Raw genomic sequence first — 21,588 nt, 5'->3', positions numbered from 1 at the left:
CCCTTTGAAATTGGCCACAGATTACATTCAACTGTATTATATCATTAATGCTTTCAACGACTGACTCAAAATGATCTTAAGATGTTGGCAAAAATAACCTAATGTAAAGTCAGGGCAAATAAGCGCACACAATGGATTGTACCATATAAGCCGATATCTATCTAATTTTAGTTTCTAAACATTTGTAATATTTCCATATTTGATTAGTCCAAAATGAAGCATCTTTAATTTGTTTTTGAATAAATACAGAGTTGTTATACCTGTAAAGTGCCACAGTCAGAAGAACACAGGCTCCACAGCAGACACCAAAGCTGACTTTCTGCCAGATTTCTCCACTATGAACACCTACACAAACAGAAAATCATATTCTTTACACTCATTTTTCTTTATGATGTAAATTAGCTCCTCAAGAGGGGCATAAAGCTATAAAAACCATTAATAAGTCACAAAAAAAAAAGAGAGAGAGAGAGGCAATAAGTAGCTTACAGCTGCTATTTTCATGTAGACACATACTGACCGTGTTGGTCTGCCACCCCTGCTGAGCTACAGATGCTGTCAGCATAATACATCTGAAGACTGGGTTCAAATTAGGATTTAGTTAAGCAAACATTAAAAATATAGAACATCACACTTACGCTTTCAGAACAAAAATGTACTGGAAAGACTCATCTGTGTGAATTATTTTAAGTGGGGCTTCAGCACTGGCTCCTGTCAGTTGCTGGTCCATGTTGATGAAGAATACAGACAGCAGCTGCAGTGCAGCGCAGTGAGCCGAAGGTGAAGAGGCTGAGCACAGAGAGTCCACCTTCTGTTCCTCCACACACACTAGATACAAGATTCTACAAGACTCAAAATACATAATTGAATTGGTTTTTTAAGGACTCATAACAGCAAGAGTAAGGCATGATTTTATTTTTTATCTATCTATGAAGAAGGTGGAACATTTTGAGGACATTTGAACAGTGTAGAAGTTGCTGTGTTGGGTTGACAATGATGCATTGTCTTTTGCTGAGATTATGGGATAATGTAATAAAGTGTTTATAATGTGTTATAAATTCTCAAAAAATTATCTCTCTCTCTCTCTCGCTCTATCTCTCTCACCTCTCCACCCCACACACATTGAGGTAGAATGAGATCGATGTCTAAGAGTGTTTTTAATTTTCTTTTATCAATAATGCATTGTAAATTTCATGAAAATAAGCATGTTTCCTCTGAATGACTTGTTCTTCATATATTAAAAGTTTTGAAGAGCTTGGATAATGCACTTTAACAAATATAAGAACATTACTGGTTCCTTTTTTACTCTTACTTTAATAAATTGCCATGGCAACACTGTTCAATATATACAAAATCCATTTGCATGTGTATTCTGGGTTCATTCAGGACTGTAATAATTATAAGGTAGTGCTGGCAGGAAAAAGGTTGGCAAACAATGCTTTTAATTTGTAAGTAGTTTGCTTTTTTTTTTTTTTTTCATAAATACTAAAAAACTAACATGAATCCTGGGAGAACATATATGCGCCCCTTACAGGTGTAAAGTGTTTATGCAAATGTACATGACAAGCAGTTTTTGTCTCATCTAAAACATGTAACTCAAACTATTCCCATTAAAATAATTAAATGAATTATTACAGATTTTTAAAGACAAGGAAAACAAATTAGTAATACAAAAATTAATGCTGCGGTTTTTAGGTCTCTAAAACAGTATATATACAAAATATATAAAATTATATAAATATATATATAAAATAAAATTATATAAATATAACACACACAGCCTGCAAATTAGCATATTTTAATTAAGAACCTATAATAAGACCACTGGTTTACACCTAAGTTATGAAATTAATAAATCCATTGATTTATCAGAACAGCTTCTGGAGTTTGTAATTGTATAATTACTCAGTGTCATGTTCTAAAGGAAAAACAGTGTAGTCCGAAACAAAGGGATTTCAGTAACACTTTGAAAAGGAATATTCATATTTAATTTTCTCAGCTCCACTACTGCTGAGTTAATAAAACAAGCAGAAAGAAACACACACACACACACACATACACACACAAAGAGGTATTCCCCTTGTCTGAAGAAGCCAGATCTCTAAATTTCCTTTCCAACAAAGGTTCGGCCAATCATAACTTAAACTATTTTAGGACAGAATATCTTGTATGGTGATGCAATTAAACAATGTGCAATTCAGGAATATTTATTGTAAATTTCTAGGTTGGTGCCAATATATGAAATAATAATCATAAATACAGTAGGCCAAATTGATTAAACAGACTAAACCCAAGTCAAATGAAAGAATGAAGATAGTATTGTCTTGGACACACTGTAAAAAGTGAACCAGTCTGGGATGTGAATATGGACTGCAGCCCACTAATTGGTGACCTCTGACCCAGGCTGTTGTTCTCCACTAAATATCAACAAATGCTAAGCTTTGTTTGTTACAGCAACACTGACTGCGTATGCACAGCATGGTGTCTGATTAAATGTATTTATATAATACATTTTTTTTACCTTAATACCCAATTTAAATCAAATTAAACATCTAAAACATATGGCAGCTTTATTCCTGTGGTGTTTCAACAAATGCATCATTGTCAGATATGTTTGAGTCTCTAAACGGGATCTGCGAGAAACTTACTCTGGCACCAGTGATGTTGGGAAAGACACTTTAAAAAAGCAATTTTCCAAGCTGCATAAAGCTAATTATTTAGAATAGCTTTCCTTTAATTATTAAGTTTGTTAAAAAAAAAAAATCTCTCTGCACATATATGATCTATAATTAGAAAAACAGAGAGAGATTTGTTATTTTGTCCTGTATTACCCCTACCTAGAAAACACGTCTTATGAAACTTACATACATTACATACACGTCCCTTGAACTTACATACTTTGTAGTATAGTTGTTTGAATAATATGGGACATGCTGAAAAAACATGTTGCCCAAAGTACATGCCCAAGGTTGTGATTTAACATCTTTAACTGCTGTAGGCCATACAGAGTTGTTCAGAGTTGCCTTGAACAGATTGTGTGTTGCTTACCTTTTCATCTCATTGGGGGAAAAATGGCATCACTAGTTTATTCAAATTAAAAAGTAGCATCTACTTAAATAAATAATAATAATAAAATTATACAAATAACAAAACGATTATTTTATTTCACAAAAGAGTATAAAAAAACCCTGAAAATAGATCAGGTCTATGCCATAAAATGTTTGACCAGATACAGCCATTTTTGAGAAAAAGCAGCATCCACGGACAGCAGGGGTCTCTCTCTGACCAGTATCTGCTCCCTCCTGCAGTGCAGCACTGCAGATTCTCTCATTCCCATTCCTCCTTCAGCAACTCATTAATCAAATTGATTGGACCTCATCAACTTAAACAGAGATCCTCAGCTGTTTATTTCAGCAGGTCGAGGGCTGAACACCCCACTGGGGATTGTGGTGAGGTGTGTGTCCTCACAGTCAGGAGTGTGTGCAGGTTTAAAAAAGCTCTCATTTAGGGGCTGTCCTCTGCAGTGATATGCAGTCATTGCAGACACCCACTAAGGGCTGTAATGCACCCAAGAGATGGACACCGGAGTGAACAAGAAAAGGTTAAGTATTACGTGACTTTCCCAAAACCATGAATCAAAAAATTCCAGAACAGAGAGGGGGAAATACATGTTAATATGAAAATGTATCTTTGAAAATAAATCAAGTTTACACACACACAATATGTGATTTTGTTTTTAAGATCGAATCTCAGTTGTATTTCTAATGATCAAATGTGATATATATTATGATGAATTAAATAAATTAAATTAAAATCATTCTGAAAATATATTATGAATTTAAATTAGGCTTATGAAATCAAATTCTCAGAAGATAAACAACTACATTTGCTATTAATTTAATATTTGCTATTGATTAAACCACAAACACACACACACACAACTGAGAGAAATGTCAAAAATACATTCTAAGTGCTTAACTGTGAATCTATTCCGTTTATCACTGTGGTAAACACGTTTGTTAATTTTGTGCTTTAAGTGACAAGCCCCTAATATGAAACACTGAAATATATGATTGTTCTGTCCCAGCTTGCCAGTGAAACATAACACTGCACTTGTGTTCATGCCAAAATTAATGATACAAGCTTCAAAAATGACTGTTGAGCCATGTTTGCAGTTTCCACTCAATAATCTGCCGTTATGAGCCGCTCATAGGACTGGCTTGTCAACTGACGCTGCCTCAGGGTTAGCAATACTGTACCAAGAGTTGGCATATATACAACATCCACTTCCCTCAGCTCACATAACCAATCAGCACAACATTTGCCATTGTATTCAGCTTGTGCCCTTTTCCCAGCTATCCTCAGTATAGTTCCTCTTTTTTTAACTGAAAGCAGATCTGATATCATGCTGAGATAATGGAGAAGTCGCTCTGAATCCTCACTGTAGTGAAACTGGCATAGACTGAGTCTCTTACACGGCATGTATTATCAAATATTTAGAGAAGCTCAGATACAGCTCATCTCCACTCTAAATGCATATTAGCCAACGTCAAACGAGACTCAACTGAATGTCAAGGATTGAGGGAATGTGCTGGTGCAATCATTTCATAATTTACAGATCATTACCAAGCAGATTCTCTCCATAACCTTCATGATGGGAGACGTCTCCAACTGTTTTATGGATGTGAAGTTTAAATAATAAATAAATAAATAAATAAATAAGGTCCACATTAAATAAAAATTCTGTCTTTGCAAACAAATACATATAAATTATTCATCTTTGTATATGAACATTTTTGAAATGTTTCATTTTTAAATTTGTTTGACCTTGTAAAGTTTCACCAAAATGTCCTAGCTGAATTTTCCAGTGAAAACGACTTTGAAAAAGACTTCATAAATCAAACTAAAAGAAAACTTCAAAAACAAAAACGAATTCAAAATATTTATGAAAACAAGAATAGTATATAAAAATAATAAAATAACAATCTAGCGGGAAATAAATCGTTTTATTGAAATAAATTGATATGTTGATAAAATCTAACTATAATACAAATTCATAACTACATAATAATATACATAGTTTAAAAGGCACTTCTTCCCCATTGTGTCATATGTATTTTTAAGGCATTGTGTGAAATAACAATAAAAGTGCATGTTGCGAACTAGTGCGTGTGACTTTATACATAGAAAAGCGATGAGAAAAATACATTTGATTATGACATTAATGCATACATATACGGCAAAAGCAATCCTATACATTTTTGTACGTATAAATACAACACAATACAGATATTTCTTGGTTTAAAATTACAAATGAAATGAAATGCACAGTAATAACACTGCATTAAGAATGCTTCATTGGGAGAAAGAGGGAAGAAATCCCTTGTAAAAACACTTCACAGTACATTTGCCATTTTGGTCACTAGTTAATAAAATGCTGTATCCCTCGCTTCCCCCTGAGCTACAGATCTTATTTCTATTAAAGTGAACATGAGATATGGAAGACAGAACAGATTTGGAAGACAGAAAGCCTCCCACCAAAAGTGCTGAGCTAAACCAGTAACAGTAAGTGCGTTTGTGTTCCATGCTCTGCGGGTTTTGTGCATGTGACCGCAGTCCCCTGTAATCCGTGAAGGCGCTTGGTCAAACAAGAAAGCTAATGTAAGGCTCCGATGTAACTCCAACAACCACAACAGAGAGCTGTAAAGTCAGAGCTTTCACTCGATTCAAATAGTGTTTAATGTACTGCAGCAGATGGAGGATCCTAGAAGCTGTTACCCCTCACTGTTCTCCCTGGTTTGGGGGTTGGTGTTTTCCTCTCTGTGTGAAGGCGTATGTGCACTTGCCCTGTTCTGGGACACTGAATCTGTATGCCAGTGTCTGTCCTGACCTCTGCAGCACAGCCCAGCCACCAGACGTGAGCGAACTGAGGGAGTCAACAGCACAAACATGATGCAGTTCGCAGCTCCTTGAAAGCTGTTTCCAATTCCCTATTAAATACAATGAAATCAGAATAAGTGGGTTGCCGAATGCAATAAAGGCAAGTACAGATAAATGACTTTGATGAAGTATACAAATAAACTGCATGAATGGGACTTCAGGTGGAAGTAAATTAAGTTCATTTCGGGCTAACTAAGTGGAACCGGGTGACTCACATGCAAGGTGACCAGCACAGGGTTGTGTCCTGCAGGGGAGTCAGTCAGCAGGAGCAGGAAGCGGACGGTGCTCCAGATGCGGAGCATGATGAAGATGATGGGGATGAGGGTGAGCTTCCTGTCTGCCATGGAAGACAGCGAGTTAGAGACAGGGCTGCTGGTCAGGATGGGACGGTACTCAGACAGAGCTGCATGCTGAAATACATCAAGGAGAAAAGGTACATAAAAAAGGGATCAGAATTCTGTAGTCTTACACAAAAAGCTCACCTAAATGTAAAATTCCTGCATAGAAGAAAGTCATATGGGCTGCCTGCTCTACTATTCAAAAGTTTGTGATCTATAAATGTTTTTAAATTAATAAAATTAATGGTTTTGTTCAGCAAGACTTAATCCAGAATTAAAGAATGATCATTAAATTGTTTAAAAGTGACAGGAAGGAGAATTTTTACCATTTTTAAATGCTGTTCTCAAACTACTAACTACTATTTTCAACATTTATAATAAGAAAATGTTTCTTTACCACCAAAATCAGCATATTAGAAGGATTTCTGAAGGATCATGTGACAATGAAGACTGAAGTAATGACTGCAAAAAATTCAGCTTTGCCATTACGGGAATAAATAACATTTTAAAATGTAACCAGCTATTTTAAATTGCAGTATTTCATGTTATTATTGATTTGATTGGAAATTCCACCTTGGTGGGAATAAGATAAGGTTTGCAGAATGCAGTTGTGCTACTATGACAAGGAATGTGGACCGGTCTTTAATATTGTTTGCATAGTATTTAATTTTCTCAACAATTAACTTTATAGGGTTCCTACCCCGTTTTACCAGTTAATTCCCATAACTTATCCAAATTAATTTTAATATATATATTTTTTTAAATGTTGCACTCACAATGTGTAGCCTTTGAAATATTTAATGGATCACCATAACTAGTAAAACCTATTGATGACCAAAACCTCCATGACCTTTTAAAATTGTATTAATATCCATGAAATTTCCAGGTCTATCACTATTTTATGATATTTCCCTGATACATTAGCTCTGGGAATTATTCCAGATATTACATGCCCGTTGCGCACATTATGAGTTTATGAAAATGTCATGCAAACCTCTGCTAAGCTGTAATGTTACGAGCCATGGTGGACTTACTGCATTGTGAATGTGTATCTTTATAAGGATGTACAGGACTGGCAGTGTGACATAGGCAATGAACTCCCAGATCTTTCCCGTGAGCAGCATCCACAGCACATGGTCTTCAGCCTGGATGTTCACCCAGCACCAGCCAACAGACACCTCAGAGGCGTCATAGCCGATCTTGTGCAGGGACAGGGCTGCCACAGTGATGGCAAGAGGAACGCCCCAGCTGACACAAACCACAAATCACAAGATCAGACTGTAAACAGACATCCACAGGCTGCTAAACCAGACCTTCCCTTCTTACACAGACCACTCACTGTCTACAATCTTAGAGTAGCTTAAAGGATGTTTCTGAAGGCAAAATATTATAAAAATTATATAAATAATCTCCTTTCATTTCCTAAAACACTGTCATATATAGGAAATATGGATACAATCTCCTGTCTACTTGTAAATTAAATAAAAAACAAGCATGACATATGCACATGAACATTTTATTTCTGAAACATTAAGATTACATAACATTTTTTTTTATTAATTTGTAAAAAGTACAAATATTCCATATGAGAACGGAAGAAATTATCTAAAAGGATTTTGTACATTTGATTGATTTGATTTAAAGAAACTACACTTAAACTAATAAATTTAATAAATACTATACAGTTAATAAACAATGTTTAACATTAAACTGAAAGATAATGTTAAAAAACATCGCTTAATTGACATTATAAACAACCACTTTAAGTTTTAAAACGATATTTTCACCATATTATTATTAAAGTGAACAGTGACTCAGTCGTTCTTAAAACGTCTGCTTTTGTTTTTCACAGAAGAAAATTCATACAGTTTTGGTAGACCACAATGGTGAGTAAATGTTTAAAGAATTTTGAGTGAATATTTCTGGGGTGAACTGTTCCTTTAAGAATTTCCTGGCTGTGAAGAAACGCTTTGTAGAATTTACCTGATAAGATGAAAGTACAGCACCAAGTTGTCGGCCTGTCTCTGGCTGGACTTCACAATGAAAACGTATAAGTAAATGGCAATAGCCACGGTCCAGAAGAATGAGCTGGTGTTGGCGAATGTGGAAATGGCTCCTTGCGCAATACAATCCCCAGAATCAGAGTCAAAAATCCTCAAAACTCCGTAAAAGTAAGAGAGTGCAGACAGAAGGTCAGCGACAGAAAGATACACGAGCAGTTTTCTCGGTGTAGTTCTCAGATCGTGCCATATTGCAAATGTGCATATGATTAAAAGTGACCCAAAAAACGAAAGTATACAGGATGTCAGGATAACAACCTGTTCGTAAACATACACCTCGGTCTGGTTCGTCTCGGCCATAGTTTCTACTTCAAGACTTTAAAATCTACTAACGCCTAGTTTGTTTGTTTGTTTGTTCGTTGTTTGGTAAAGTCGAGTCGTATTTAAAGTATCGAATCCACTTTTAACCCGAAGAGATTTCCAGTCCACTTTTCCCTTGACAGAGCATTACCTTGAAAAACAGGACGGGCTTTAAGATCCAGAGGCTTAACGAGAGCCAGTCCAACAGCCTCTTCACAACTGCTGAGGCAGTGAAACAATGTCTTGAAAATAACAAATCAAAACTTGTAGAATTTCGCGTCAATATTTGTTACTATATAGCACACTAAACGTGTGTTTTTGTAATAAAACAGACTAAACGTGTGGCCAACCTTGAAATCTAAGCTAACGAACTCACGAACTTTGTTTTTGAGTTTAACAGTTTGAGAAGGTTAAGTCACTAGTGTTAGAGAGTGATTCATCAAGTGAATCCTTTGATTCAAAACACTAAAAAGATTCATACAGAATCGTTTACTTTTTTTTTTTCTTTTTTTTTCAGAATCGTTTACTATAGTGACTCTTTCTGCTGGTTTCAACGTCACGCAAGTAGACGGGGACATGAACCATTCACAAGGCTGAAAAGAGACTCCAGAAAGAAAGTAAATTCTCACAAACGACAGTAAATAGGATTTATATATATCACGGGAACATTTGAATTTCACATAAAATATTCACGAACTTCTAATAAACACCAGTAGCCTACTAACGAATATTAACCATGGTTTTATTATAGTAAAATTGTAGGAACCATGTTTTTGGCATATTGACCACCATTTGTATAACCACAGTTTTACTACAAATCCCGTGGTTAAACTATTAATGTTGCAAAACCATGGTTAATTTGTGGTTACTATGGTTTAACTAAAAGGTTGTTATTTATTTATCTATTTATTTATTTATTGTAATAAAACCATGGTTATTTTTTGTCAGATTACAAACATAATTTTTTCTTTAGAACGTATATCATTTTCAACAAAATGTCATTCACCTGGAAATATTATTAGATGTTGGAACTGTGAACTTCCAACATTCCAAATGGAACTGAGAGAGTTTGGTAAAAGTATGTGTGCAAGCAATGCGCCATTGCAAATGTGCCTGCAATTATTGACAATTAAATACATGCAATAACTATAATACGCCATTAGATGGCGCAATGTGAACTTCCATCAAGCTTTAAGATCTTGGTCTCTTTTCTTTTAACCTCTTTATATTGTTATTGTTTGATCTATCATAGTGAAAATTTTTGGAGAGAGATGGTGTTTTTGTAAAATAAATAAATAAATAAATAAATAAATTATATTTCATCTTATTGTGGATTTCTATAATTTAGGCCAGGATTAATTTTAGATAAATGCATCTCCTTTTATCACACTGTCACCAGGAGAGCAGTAATGTTTTCTAAGAATACTGCTTCCTGGAGTACTGCAGCATTCTGTCCCAATGTGGTGCATCGTTTTATTTCAGGCAGAGAGGAGGAAAGTGGAGAAGAGAAAAAAAATCTATGCTTTGCTTGATCCTCCATTTAAGGCAACCTATAGTTTTCTTCCCATCACCTCTGTGAGCTGTGCATGCAGAGTGCTATTTAGAGGAATTTCACTTTCTTATTCTCATTACTCCATGTGAGTTTAACAATTTCAAAAAGTGCAGGTTTTTTTTTTTGCTCTCAAAGATACCCTTATGCTTGACAGACATCACCAACATAAATATGCCACAAATGGGGAATCCTTTTATTTTAACTGTGTTGAATCATATAGAGAGTAAAGAAAGTGAAAGTTGTGACATTTTGCCAAGTATGGTAACCCGTAGTCTGAATTGGTGCTCTGAATTTAACCCATCCAAGTGCAAACACACACACAATGAACACACAGTGGACAGTCATTTTTGCTCCAGTGCCTAGGGAGCAATATATATTTTAATACATTTTATTATGTATTGTTATATATTTTATTGTTTTCTATGCTGTGTAATTTAATGTAAAATATAATTGAGAAGGACTAAGTAAAAAAAAATCTGTTTTGCATACTGATATATTCAAGTTCAGTTTGAGTCTATCACAGATAATGTAAATTAAACTCCAGAGCCACTGACATAACACAATTCAGACTCAAGAGATAAACTACAATAAAATGCAAAGTACCATAAGTTACTATACAACTGAAACAACGATTGTTGGGAGTTGGGCATTTATCATGGATATTGTTTTGTGCATAACATTTTTTATTGACACCGTCTGTTAAGATCCAGTCTAGTAAGTGGCCTACAGGACAAATATTCAAACACTTTATTTGGATTAAATTGCTATAATTGCTCCTCTCTCACTCTCTATACGTACACACACACACATGTGGTGTTTAACATACCTTTTAAATTAACATTAATGTTTTTGATATTAAGTTACACTCCATTTCACAGTATTAAAATCACACTTTAAGGTTATGATTAAAACATTTGCTTTACTACATTGTGAAAGACCTCACTAAACTGATTTCCAGCTTTCTGGACAAGTTCAAACTTACTGCCACACTAATGTGATTACATCAAAACCTCAGGTGAGTTACAGGCATTTCGTTCACCTGAATAAACTGCTCTTTTGAAGATCAACAACCGAAACCCAACCACTAATCAAATTAATCAAGTTAAAACTGCTTTAAAGACTAAACATACATCAGAAATAGTGAAATAACACAACATGACAATAATTTTTGTTTGTTTTTATTGTTATTTGGATAAAAAAAATGCATTTATATAGAATTTTTATATATTTTGTTACAGATCATTTTTAAAATGAATATTGATACAAAAATATTACAAAAAATTACAAAATATTTTTTTTAAATGAAGTGAATTTTATACATAACTTTCTTTCACTTATACATTCTCTCTATTTTTAGTGTTTAAGTGAAAAGTAAATGAGTAGAATTTTTGGTTTATCATATGATTAATGTTTTGGTCCTTCATCAAACTTATACATAAACACATCACAGCACAGTACTAATATGTCATCAGATTGTAAGCTAAATATAGGCCAAGTATAAACAGGCCAAGTCATACCAATACCGAAACTGTGAAATCTGGTCAGCTGATATTCACAATAACACTGAATGATTTACTCCTGATCTCATGGAAGAAGAAAGAAAGGGAACAGACCGATCTAAACTATGACAGCAATGTCATAGAAAATAAGAGAAAACATACATGAACCAATCTTTCACTTGAAACACTCAAGTCACTGTACGTGTTTAAGCAGCGGTGCCAATAAACAAAAGCTGACACTCACAATTAGAAGAAGAATGAATGGGTAGAGAAGCTTGATAATGAGCACAGACTGAGGTTTCTCTTTTCTTGTCTCTCTCCAGCCTCTGAGTGCGGGTGGGTTCCTCAGATGGATGGGCCTCCCAAGGTGACGAGTTTCTGCGGCAGTATACTTGCTGATTGCTTCGTTCTCACTCCACACAACAACCAGCTAAGACACTGCCAGAGAACCACTCACAGCAGCGGCCCTCATCCCTCACTCGCTCTCTTCCCTTCCATCACCATCAGCTGTCGGTGACTGTAGAGGCTTCCAGTATATGACTCTGCCGTCTCCTGCAGGTCAGCTCTGGACACTTTAATACTCTGCTCATGGAATGTCCACAGTACCTGTATGACAGCCAGGGACAGAGGTAGATTTCCCCTGAAAGAATAAGCCTTTGTTCTGCTTTTGCTTTCCAAGAAAAGACGGTAGGTGAGAGGTTTCCTGAAAACACAGAAAACATCAAGTACTTCCAGTTTATTACACCTCACCACCACTGCATGCGAAAACAGAACTGTGTGACATAACACAGGGAATGACAGTGTTCACCTGAAAACTATTTTATCAGTCAGTATTTGTTTTTAGGTAATAGGTTACTAATACTGCATTTATTTGATTACAAAATACAGTACAAACAAATGGAATATTGTGAAATATTTTCTAATAACTTTTCAGTTTTCATACAATTTGTCTTTTTTTCTGTAATGACAAAGCTGAATTTTCAGCAGCCATTACTTCAGTCTTCAGTGTCACACAATCCTTCTGAAATTATTTTAATTTGATTCTCTCAAGAAACATTTCTGATTATTATCAGTGTTGAAAACAGTTGTGGTCATTACTGTTTATGTGGAAACTCCTTAATTTATTTTGACTAAAAATCTTCTGTAACATTATAAATGTCTTTACTGTTACATTTAATCAATTAAATGCATCCTTGCTAAATAAAAGTTGTATTTTTATACAGAAAAAAAAATGTGTTGAACCCAAACTTTTAAAATGTTAGGGTTAGGTTGCAATAATAATTTTTTAATAGCATAAAGTGAGGGAAGATTATGCTTAAAACACACATAAATACATTTAAAATAATTTTAAAACTGTCTAAAATGTCTTTTTATATAACATTTTTTTTTTTTAAACCTAAGTACAAAGGGACAATGACGTCTTTATAACTGATGATAGAAAGTACCCAAAGAAATCACAGTTCTCATATGACGCCATTTCATCATAACTGCATGACACACAAAGGCATAAACTTCCAGGTTAGCTTTTAACAATAACCTTTGTCAGAACCCAAAACACTTACCTTTAATAATCACAAGATAGGTGAAAACACACCCCGTGGATACACTGACGTAGCGCTTTCTCTACACTTTACGACAGTAGCGTTAACTTGCTAAGGCTTCCTCCAATGTAAACAAGCCTCTAAAGCTTACATCTGAAAGAGAAATACCGAACTCTTACAAAGTTCAGTTTGAGAGGCCGCCACACCTCAGGGAGGGGAGAGCACACCTTCCTTTATTACTTATACGAACTATGCTCAACCCTCTACACCGCAAATAGAGCCGTGACTCACTTATTCTCAAATAAACGTCGAATTTAGGTTCATGGGTTCAGCCTATATTTGCCTGTAAGAAACTGAGAGAACGGATGTGTGTGAAAGAGCACAAGCGTGCCATATGTTTATTAGTGCGATGACGGGGGTAGGTCCGGTCTTGATTTGTTGTTCACCTACACAAGCAGTAGGAAGGCCCTATCTGTTGGTATTCCCCACAGTGCAGCTATTTTGGGCAGGCAGCCTCTCTCCTAAGGGCTCTGCCAGAGAAGAAGGGCCTCTGCTCACTTAACAAGAAGACTTAAAAGAGAGTGGGAGAGAGTTAGCGTGTGCGTGGGAGAGCGGAAGAGTGAGGAAGAGAACGTGGAGGCACAATTAAAGAGAAATAAAAAGTGAAAGAGAGAAAGAAAGTGCTGAAAAAATGCTGCAGAGGACAGTAAAAAAAGATCAGGGTTTTCAAATGTGCTAGAAGCGCTTGCAGCATTAGCTGTGCGTCACACCAGGCTTAGTCACTGTCATCAGATGCCTGAATTCCCATACTGAAGCAATAAGGGGCACTGTGACCCATCTGTTTTGTTCTTCTTCTGCAGTACAGTATGGTGACGAGTTATGGCATGTAATAAAAGCATGAGCTCAACAGGTTGAGGTCAAGAGAGGGCGAAGAAGCGCATGTGATATTATCTTTGTTCCTCGCTCTTCGGTCTGAGCGAGAGGCACCAGTGAAGCCTTTTACAGCAGCTGCTGACACAATATTCCATTGCGTCCTCTACGTTATCTGAGTCTGAGCAAACACACCTGTAATTATGAGACTCTTTTAGCCTGCGCTGACTGCTACAGTACCTCACATGACTGCTGACATCACCGCGGGAGGGGGGGAGGGGGGAGGTTTTCCTAGAAAAAAACTTTAAGCAGCTCCCTTCGCTTTTACATTTTACCCCATAGCTAACAAACCAAGAAATGAGTAGTGAGACTTGTTTACAAGGAAAAACAAACATTAAATGAAAAGTTTCTCACTGAGTGTATACTAAAAGCCACATTTTTTAAAATTAATTTTATAAATCAGTATTTTATAAACCATATTATTTTTTTCATATTTATATTAAAATAAACACTTATCTAAAACACTGATACAAATGTTATATACATATTATTTCATTTTAATATTTATAGTATATAACAACATATATATAAAAGTATATAAAATATATAATAAAATCAATATAAAATATAAATGTGTATGTTTATTGTTTTTTTTAAGTTTTGAAGCATGCATTTTATCAAACAGTATTAGATTGAAGCTTAAAAAAATATAGATCAACAATATACACTTATATATAAAATATATATAATAATTTTAAGTGTGCATTACATTTTGTTAGATTAACAAGAAACAATTATACAGTATGTAACAAGCCCTATACAAAGTTTTTTAAATAACTGTACTGACACACACACACACACACACACAAAAAACCCATAACGCAATATTTAACAAGCCTTATGCAAATACCTTCTGCAGGGTTGTTTCTTAAGTAATTTTAAGAATTCATATTAAATATTTGAAGAGTTCATGTGCAAAAAGCCTCTAAGTGCCATCTGAAAGTTTCTTCTAAAGTGAGCTTTTTTTTCTCAGGCTCCTATGTTTATGTTCAGTTTTATTTTCACTTTAATGGTAATGAAAAGAACCTGTTCATTGTCATTAAAGTGAAATTACTGAACCAACACATAAGAGCCTGAGAAACATTGTCATTTTAGAAGAACATTTCAGGTGAACTCTTCAATTGAACTAAAACTACAACCGAAATACTGATGAACTTTTGTGTGTGTGTGTGTGTGTGTGTGTATGTGTGAAGTGTATAACCCATCAGACTGTACATCAGAATTTCTTTTTGTCTGAGACGTGACAACCTGTCGGTCCTGCTTGGCTGGCTTTTTAGATACTAGACGTGTATATTATGTCAGAGTGTTGGTGTTTAGTGCGATATAACATGATGCACGCTAAATGACATCTCCAACATTGGTACATATTATCAGATTAAAGGCTTTGAATTCTGTCAGCCAAAAGTATCATTAGACCACATCTGAAGGCTGCTTTGAGGAAATCTGATCGGCTCTTTGGACAGACAAACATAACACACACACACCCATGAATGAGCACACAGCTGTCTGACGGTCTTTAGAAACAGAAGAACACTGCCACATGTGTGCCACCCAAATCAGCACAGATGCAGAAAATCATTATTTCCCATGCAGTGCCTTGTGAACACATTCAGACCCCCACTTGCCCACACACACACACTCATATACAAACACACGCCTCTTGATCTGGTTTCTGCTGCAGTTGCTAAATTGCAGTGTTGTGTCCCTGTGTCTGTCTCGTGAGGCCGAAAGCTTGCTGAGACCACATGATGGCAGGAATTCCTGACTGCTTTGGGCCTGATGTAATCGCTAATACAGGCTTTCAGGAAGCAGGGGAAAAACACAGGCGCATACACACACACCTGCCAGCTGGCAATGGCGTGAGCCAGTAGATCTCTGACACACATCAGTACCAAGATACACAGGTGCTGCATTAACTGACAGATCACATTTATGCGTTTATGGGTCACAAAGTTTGCAGGTTTAAATCTGAATGTCTAATCAATTTGAAAAAATTTAAAATAAATGGATTGAAACCAGTAGATAGGCATCTAATGTATGTAGCATCTCTTAAAGGGATAGTTCACCCAAAAATGAAAATTGTCATGATTTATTGTTTTAATTTAAAGCATCCACAAAAAACACATTTCGAAGAATGTTAGCACCCACTGTTTAGACAAAAACACTGAGACATTTCTCCTAATATCTTCTGTTGTGTTTCACAGAAAGTCATATGCTTTTTTGAATTTTCATTTTGAGTGAACTGTCCCTTTAAATGGGCATTTCCCCTCTAAAACCTAGTCTTTTCTATAATTTTGGGCAATATATGTATTAGATATTAGTAGTTAGTACTGAATATATGTATTAGATATTAGTAATTAGTACTGAAAGTAATCTCAAAAAGATGAATCTATATCAACAAGGACAGTTAAAAAATATAAAATAACTAGGACCAGACACTCACCTTACTGCTGACACAGGGTCTGTCATCTTCTCCAGAACATCTGGATACATTTCTGTAAAAGAAGCACTTTGTTTTGAACACCATCTGCACAGTTGTTTTCTTGGCCTCTTTCTCCCACGGTTGTGTCACTCTGTCTATAGAACAGCAGTCATTTCATTCCTCAGACTTAATCATCTTAAAGAGAAAGTACTGCTAAATGTCACTGAGCAAAACCTCTCAAGTTTGTTCCTTTATTCGGCTATTTACATTATTACTGTGAGAGTAAGTTCCCCTCTGTGATTTTAGTAGTAGTTATTACTTTAGTGTTAGAAGAAATAATATATAAACAGAATATTGGAAAATTAAACAGTGTAGCTCACTGGAGACCACAGTCGATAAATACAGTTAAATAAATAAAAAACTCAAATTAATTTTACCACTACTCTGCAATCCTTTTTCATGTTTTACCTTTTAGAGAGAATATTCTTTTTTAAACTATGTCAAATACACTCTACATTTTTGTCACATTTAGTTGCATTTTTGCCCTGAGCCTTGATAAAGTAGTCACCCAAAAATGAAAATCTTATGTTTATCCGCTTAAGCTGGGTCATCCAAGATGTTTTAGAAAACCGTTGCAGTCTGCAAGACTTACAATGGAGGTGGATGGAATCACGGCTAAAAATACAATAAAACAAACAAACAAAAAAACATACACAAACAAAACCAAATTAAACGCTGTGGCTCGTGACGATACATTAATCTGTAAATAGACAAAACGGTTGGTCTGTGCAAGAAACACAGTTTTAGTGTATGTTTTAGCCGTGATTCCCCCATTGCTCTGAAGAAACAAAGTTTCATCTTGGATGCCCCGGGGGTAAGCAGATAAACATCAACTTTTCCTTTTTGGGTGAACTATCCCTTTAAGTTCTGACACTGGCTATTATTTCAGAAAAAGAGTGCTGAAAAATAGGCAAACATTTTCATAGACATGATAAGGACTCTATGTCACTATCCAGCAGTAGTGAAAACCAAAATCCTTAAATAAAAGAAGAGACCAGGAAAACCAGAAAAAGTCATAGGGGACTGACAGGTGAAAGACAGTTTTTTTTTTTTTTTACCAAAAAAGCTAGAACCTGAAGTCTTTGAAAAGCTATATGGGGAGACAAAGTGCAAACATTGCATTCCTAAACAATATCACTTCACCCAAGAGGCTGTTGATCAATGCAAGCTCTATTTGTAGAGCTAGAAAGCATTAATAATTCACACAGCCCACCTTTCAGCCAGTGAAATACATTACTATCAGCACAGTGATGCTTCTGGCAACACCAGCGGGGCTTGTGAGTTAACCACTGGTTCATGGAAGTAACCACCAAACAAATGTACAGCCGTCAGACAGTCCATAAAACAAGACTGGCAAACCCTCTCACCTTTTGTCTCTCTCCGGGGTCATGCCATCAGAGGATTGATTAGCCGAGGTGAAGTCAGGGATCTTCCAGAGAAGGGATATCCCTGTCGAGACTGTTTAATCAAAGACAAAAACCACATACCTTTATACAGTCTGCCACACAATCAGTTTATATGTGTGTTTGGACAACACAAAAGACTGAGTCACAAAGAGGTCTGTGATTCTTCCATTGCTATAGATCGATTTTCTCTATTTTTAAGGTCAGCAGTATTTGTTCACGGATGGAGGCTGGAGCACCAGAGCTGATGAGTGCAGGGCTATTGAACAGTTTATCAATAATATCTCTGAAAATCAGCTTACATTTAGACACAGAGGCAGAAAGAATGTGACTCTTAAAGAAATTAATTAATGGCAAAGCTTGGCTTTTGACAATGACAAAGTTTGAGGGGTCAAATGACTAATATAGCAGTATAAACGCAACTCATAAATTAAAATAAACCTCTTTTGTGTAACACTGCAAAAAAATCTTTTGTATTTTAGCTTATATTTTATTTCAAATATTAAAAAAATATTTCTATAGAAATTTGTTTGACCTCATCAGCGAATATATTTTTTCTTCTTCACATTTTAAGTATACACTTCTCTGCATTTCATCATGCTTACACTTAAAACGAAAGAAATTGCAGATGACATTAGAGAAATTTTTCTTAATTATTACTTAATTCAAGATGTATTCTCTAAAAACAAGTTTTGTTATATCATGCAGTTTTGGTTCTCCTGTTTAAGATGTTAAGATGTTTTTAAAGTAAAAAAAAAAAACTGATTTTATAGCCATTTTATCTAATAAAAGAAAAATATTTTTAATTAAAATATTAATTTAACATTTAAAAATATATATTTAAAAATATTAAATATTATATTTAAAAATATATTTTTAAACTATTTATATATAAAAGGATGTCTCGTTTTCCATTTCATTGACCCCACTGGCAAGTAGTTTTTTCTCACTTGATAAAAAAAACATCACAAAATGTTGTTAGATTTATGCTAAAACAATAAATGGCATTAGAAAAATCTACTCAATTCAAGATATGTTCTATAAAAAAAAACAAGTCTTCTTATCTCATGCAGTTTCTCATGTTTAAGATGTTTAGATGTTTATTAATAATAATAAAAAATACAGATTAAGAAACGAATTTAATGCAGTGTAATGATGTACATTTAAGTGCAATGTGATCATAAAATAGCAAAAAAAAAAGTTTTTGACTAAAAGCACTATTCTTACACCAGCTACACCTGAGGAGTGACACACTTACTTCTCAGTTCAGTCTGTCCCAGTATCCATTCAGTTCAGTATAGTCTCCAGTCGACAGTATTGCAGTTGTCTCTTTCACTGGTCAATTGGATGAAAACGCAAATAGAGTTGCTGGTGCTGACCACAAGCCTCAACTCCCTCCTGACAAGCCAGTACAAGTCAAGGCATGTTCTTGTTGCTCTGCACAGCGCCCTCTGCTCTAGGGCTTCAGCAGCAAAAACTGGAGGAGGAGCAAAGAGAGAAGACTTAGCATCAGAGGTGACATTACAAATCAGAGATACCTGTCTCTCAGAGGTCACTGTACTGTCTTTACACACGCAGGAGCATGTTCAGACAGTCCCTGCGCAACAGAACAGTTGATGAATAAGTGACTCAGACAGGCTGTGTTACGTACAGACATGATGAAAGAACACAATTATGCCAGTCAAGAATATTTAGTAACATGACGGGCAATATTTACAGTGTTAATCTACTATATTTAATTCACATGGACAATTATTTGAGTGCACAAGCATTTCAACCCATTTACACAAGTGGGAAAGTAAAAGAGTAAGTTCTGAGTATAGCACAAGTGTACACAAGAATAATATTTGCCTCATTAAAAGTTGAATGGTAATATTTTACTCCATATGATATATATATATATATATATATATATATATATATATATATATATATATATATATATATATATATATATATATATATATATATATATATATATACATTTTTTTTTTGTACGTATTAACATATCTATTAAAACTCCCAAAAACTTTTACAACTTTTCAGAAGTGAATGTCTTACAAACTGTAGAGGAGTACAGTAGAGGAGATCTGTTTTTGTCAATGATATGCAGTAAGTTCAGTTGGTTCCCTGAGGAAGATTTTAAGGGACCCTACACTGCTCCCCCTAGTGGCACATTCATACTGCACCAAAGTTAAAATTAAAGGTATGTACTTTTCTATATCACCTATTTCTATATATATATATATATTAAAACATGTATATTAGTAAAAAATACAATCTGTAACAATAATCTCTATGAAAAATGTAAATGAATAATGCATTTTTAGCAATTTTTTTTTTCACAATAATAAATTATATAAAAATAAAATAATGTACGTATTTAAACTAATTTGCACATAATAAGGATAACAATAATTTCTATTAATAATGCATTAAAAATAAAAGATTGAAAAAGATAGCGTATTTTAAATATTTAAAACATTTTAGGCTAATTTACAAAAATCTAACCTTCATGCATCGCTTAATCAAATTATCAAATTTTCACCGATCATTTTTACACAAATATTTACACTTACCCGAATCCTTAGTGGAATACGCATCGACACAAATGATTTCTCAGATATAAGCCAGCACTATTTATGTAGCAATTAAACACAGACCCTTAATTAAAGTGAGGCACCAGAGCAGCAACGCAGAGAGCACAGCGCTCTAGAAAAACTTCATCACCAGGCAGAGTTGCAGTGCAGCCGCACAGATCAGCTCCACAGCAAATGTAACACTGTGGCCTCTCTCTCTCTCTCTCTCTCTCTCTCTCTCTCTCTGCAGTCTGGTCCACTGTGTGTTACAGTACTAGGACTGCACTTCACTGGATTGCAGCAGTCCAAGAATGATGACCTTACCAATAAAAACAACACAGTCACAAATGCCAGCGTTTCCATTTCCATCAGCACACACTGTCCTGTGGCTCACCTTCATCCTTCTCATTTACCCCTCTTCTGATTGTTTTGCCCCATTCTGATTTGTCCATTTTGTTCTTTTCATCCTTGACATGTACTGAACCTATTGGTTTAGTGTGTCAGAGCTGATACCTATTAAACACACATGCTGCAGTGGCTATTAAGAGGGTGCTCAATGGCCTCCTCTCTGCTTCATTGGGGCCTTGTTTTATTTGAGTCATCGGAAAAATCCCTTCATGAACCTGAAATTTTCTACAACACCACACTAATTAGTTGGCAGATTAGTAGCTTGGCGGATGCCACTGAAATAAAGGAATTCCCTAAACATTGTGCGCAAATATACTTGCAATACTATGAGAGGTTGGAGGGCAAGCATGGAATCCTTACTCCAGCAAGATCAAAGCTTGCTGCATTGATTACATCATCGGAACTAAAGCACTACTACGGGACAATGCACCATTGGGTTGGGGGGGGGGGGTTAAGGTTCGGTGGGGGGAGGTGGTGGTGTAAGCAGGCTAATCTAGCTGTTCTGTCTTTTCTCTCTCTCACTCATCCTGTCAGGAGGGCATATCCACAATCCGGGCTG

At 35.3% G+C, this 21,588-nt stretch overlaps 1 protein-coding gene and 1 long non-coding RNA gene across 2 annotated transcripts; both read right to left on the bottom strand.

Moving 5' to 3' along the window:
* Positions 1–4,984: 4,984 nt before the first annotated feature.
* On the bottom strand, positions 4,985–9,082 carry LOC113068887 (G-protein coupled receptor 157-like). The gene is made up of 4 exons (XM_026241795.1): positions 8,259–9,082; positions 7,310–7,523; positions 6,153–6,347; positions 4,985–5,987 (listed from the first exon to the last, which is right to left on the bottom strand). The coding sequence occupies exons 1-4, from the start codon at positions 8,633–8,635 to the stop codon at positions 5,772–5,774; spliced, it is 1,002 nt and encodes a 333-aa protein (XP_026097580.1). The 5' UTR covers positions 8,636–9,082; the 3' UTR covers positions 4,985–5,771.
* Positions 9,083–11,400: 2,318 nt separating this feature from the next.
* LOC113068889 (uncharacterized) lies at positions 11,401–19,466 on the bottom strand. Its single transcript, XR_003279626.1, has 4 exons — positions 19,301–19,466; positions 18,007–18,097; positions 16,601–16,652; positions 11,401–12,389 (listed from the first exon to the last, which is right to left on the bottom strand). It is a non-coding gene; the product is annotated as an uncharacterized LOC113068889 (long non-coding RNA).
* Positions 19,467–21,588: the final 2,122 nt, after the last annotated feature.

This window comes from Carassius auratus, unplaced genomic scaffold (assembly GCF_003368295.1).
Source record: "Carassius auratus strain Wakin unplaced genomic scaffold, ASM336829v1 scaf_tig00000254, whole genome shotgun sequence".
NCBI lineage: Eukaryota > Metazoa > Chordata > Actinopteri > Cypriniformes > Cyprinidae > Carassius > Carassius auratus.
This window is presented reverse-complemented; position numbering and strand designations above follow the sequence as displayed.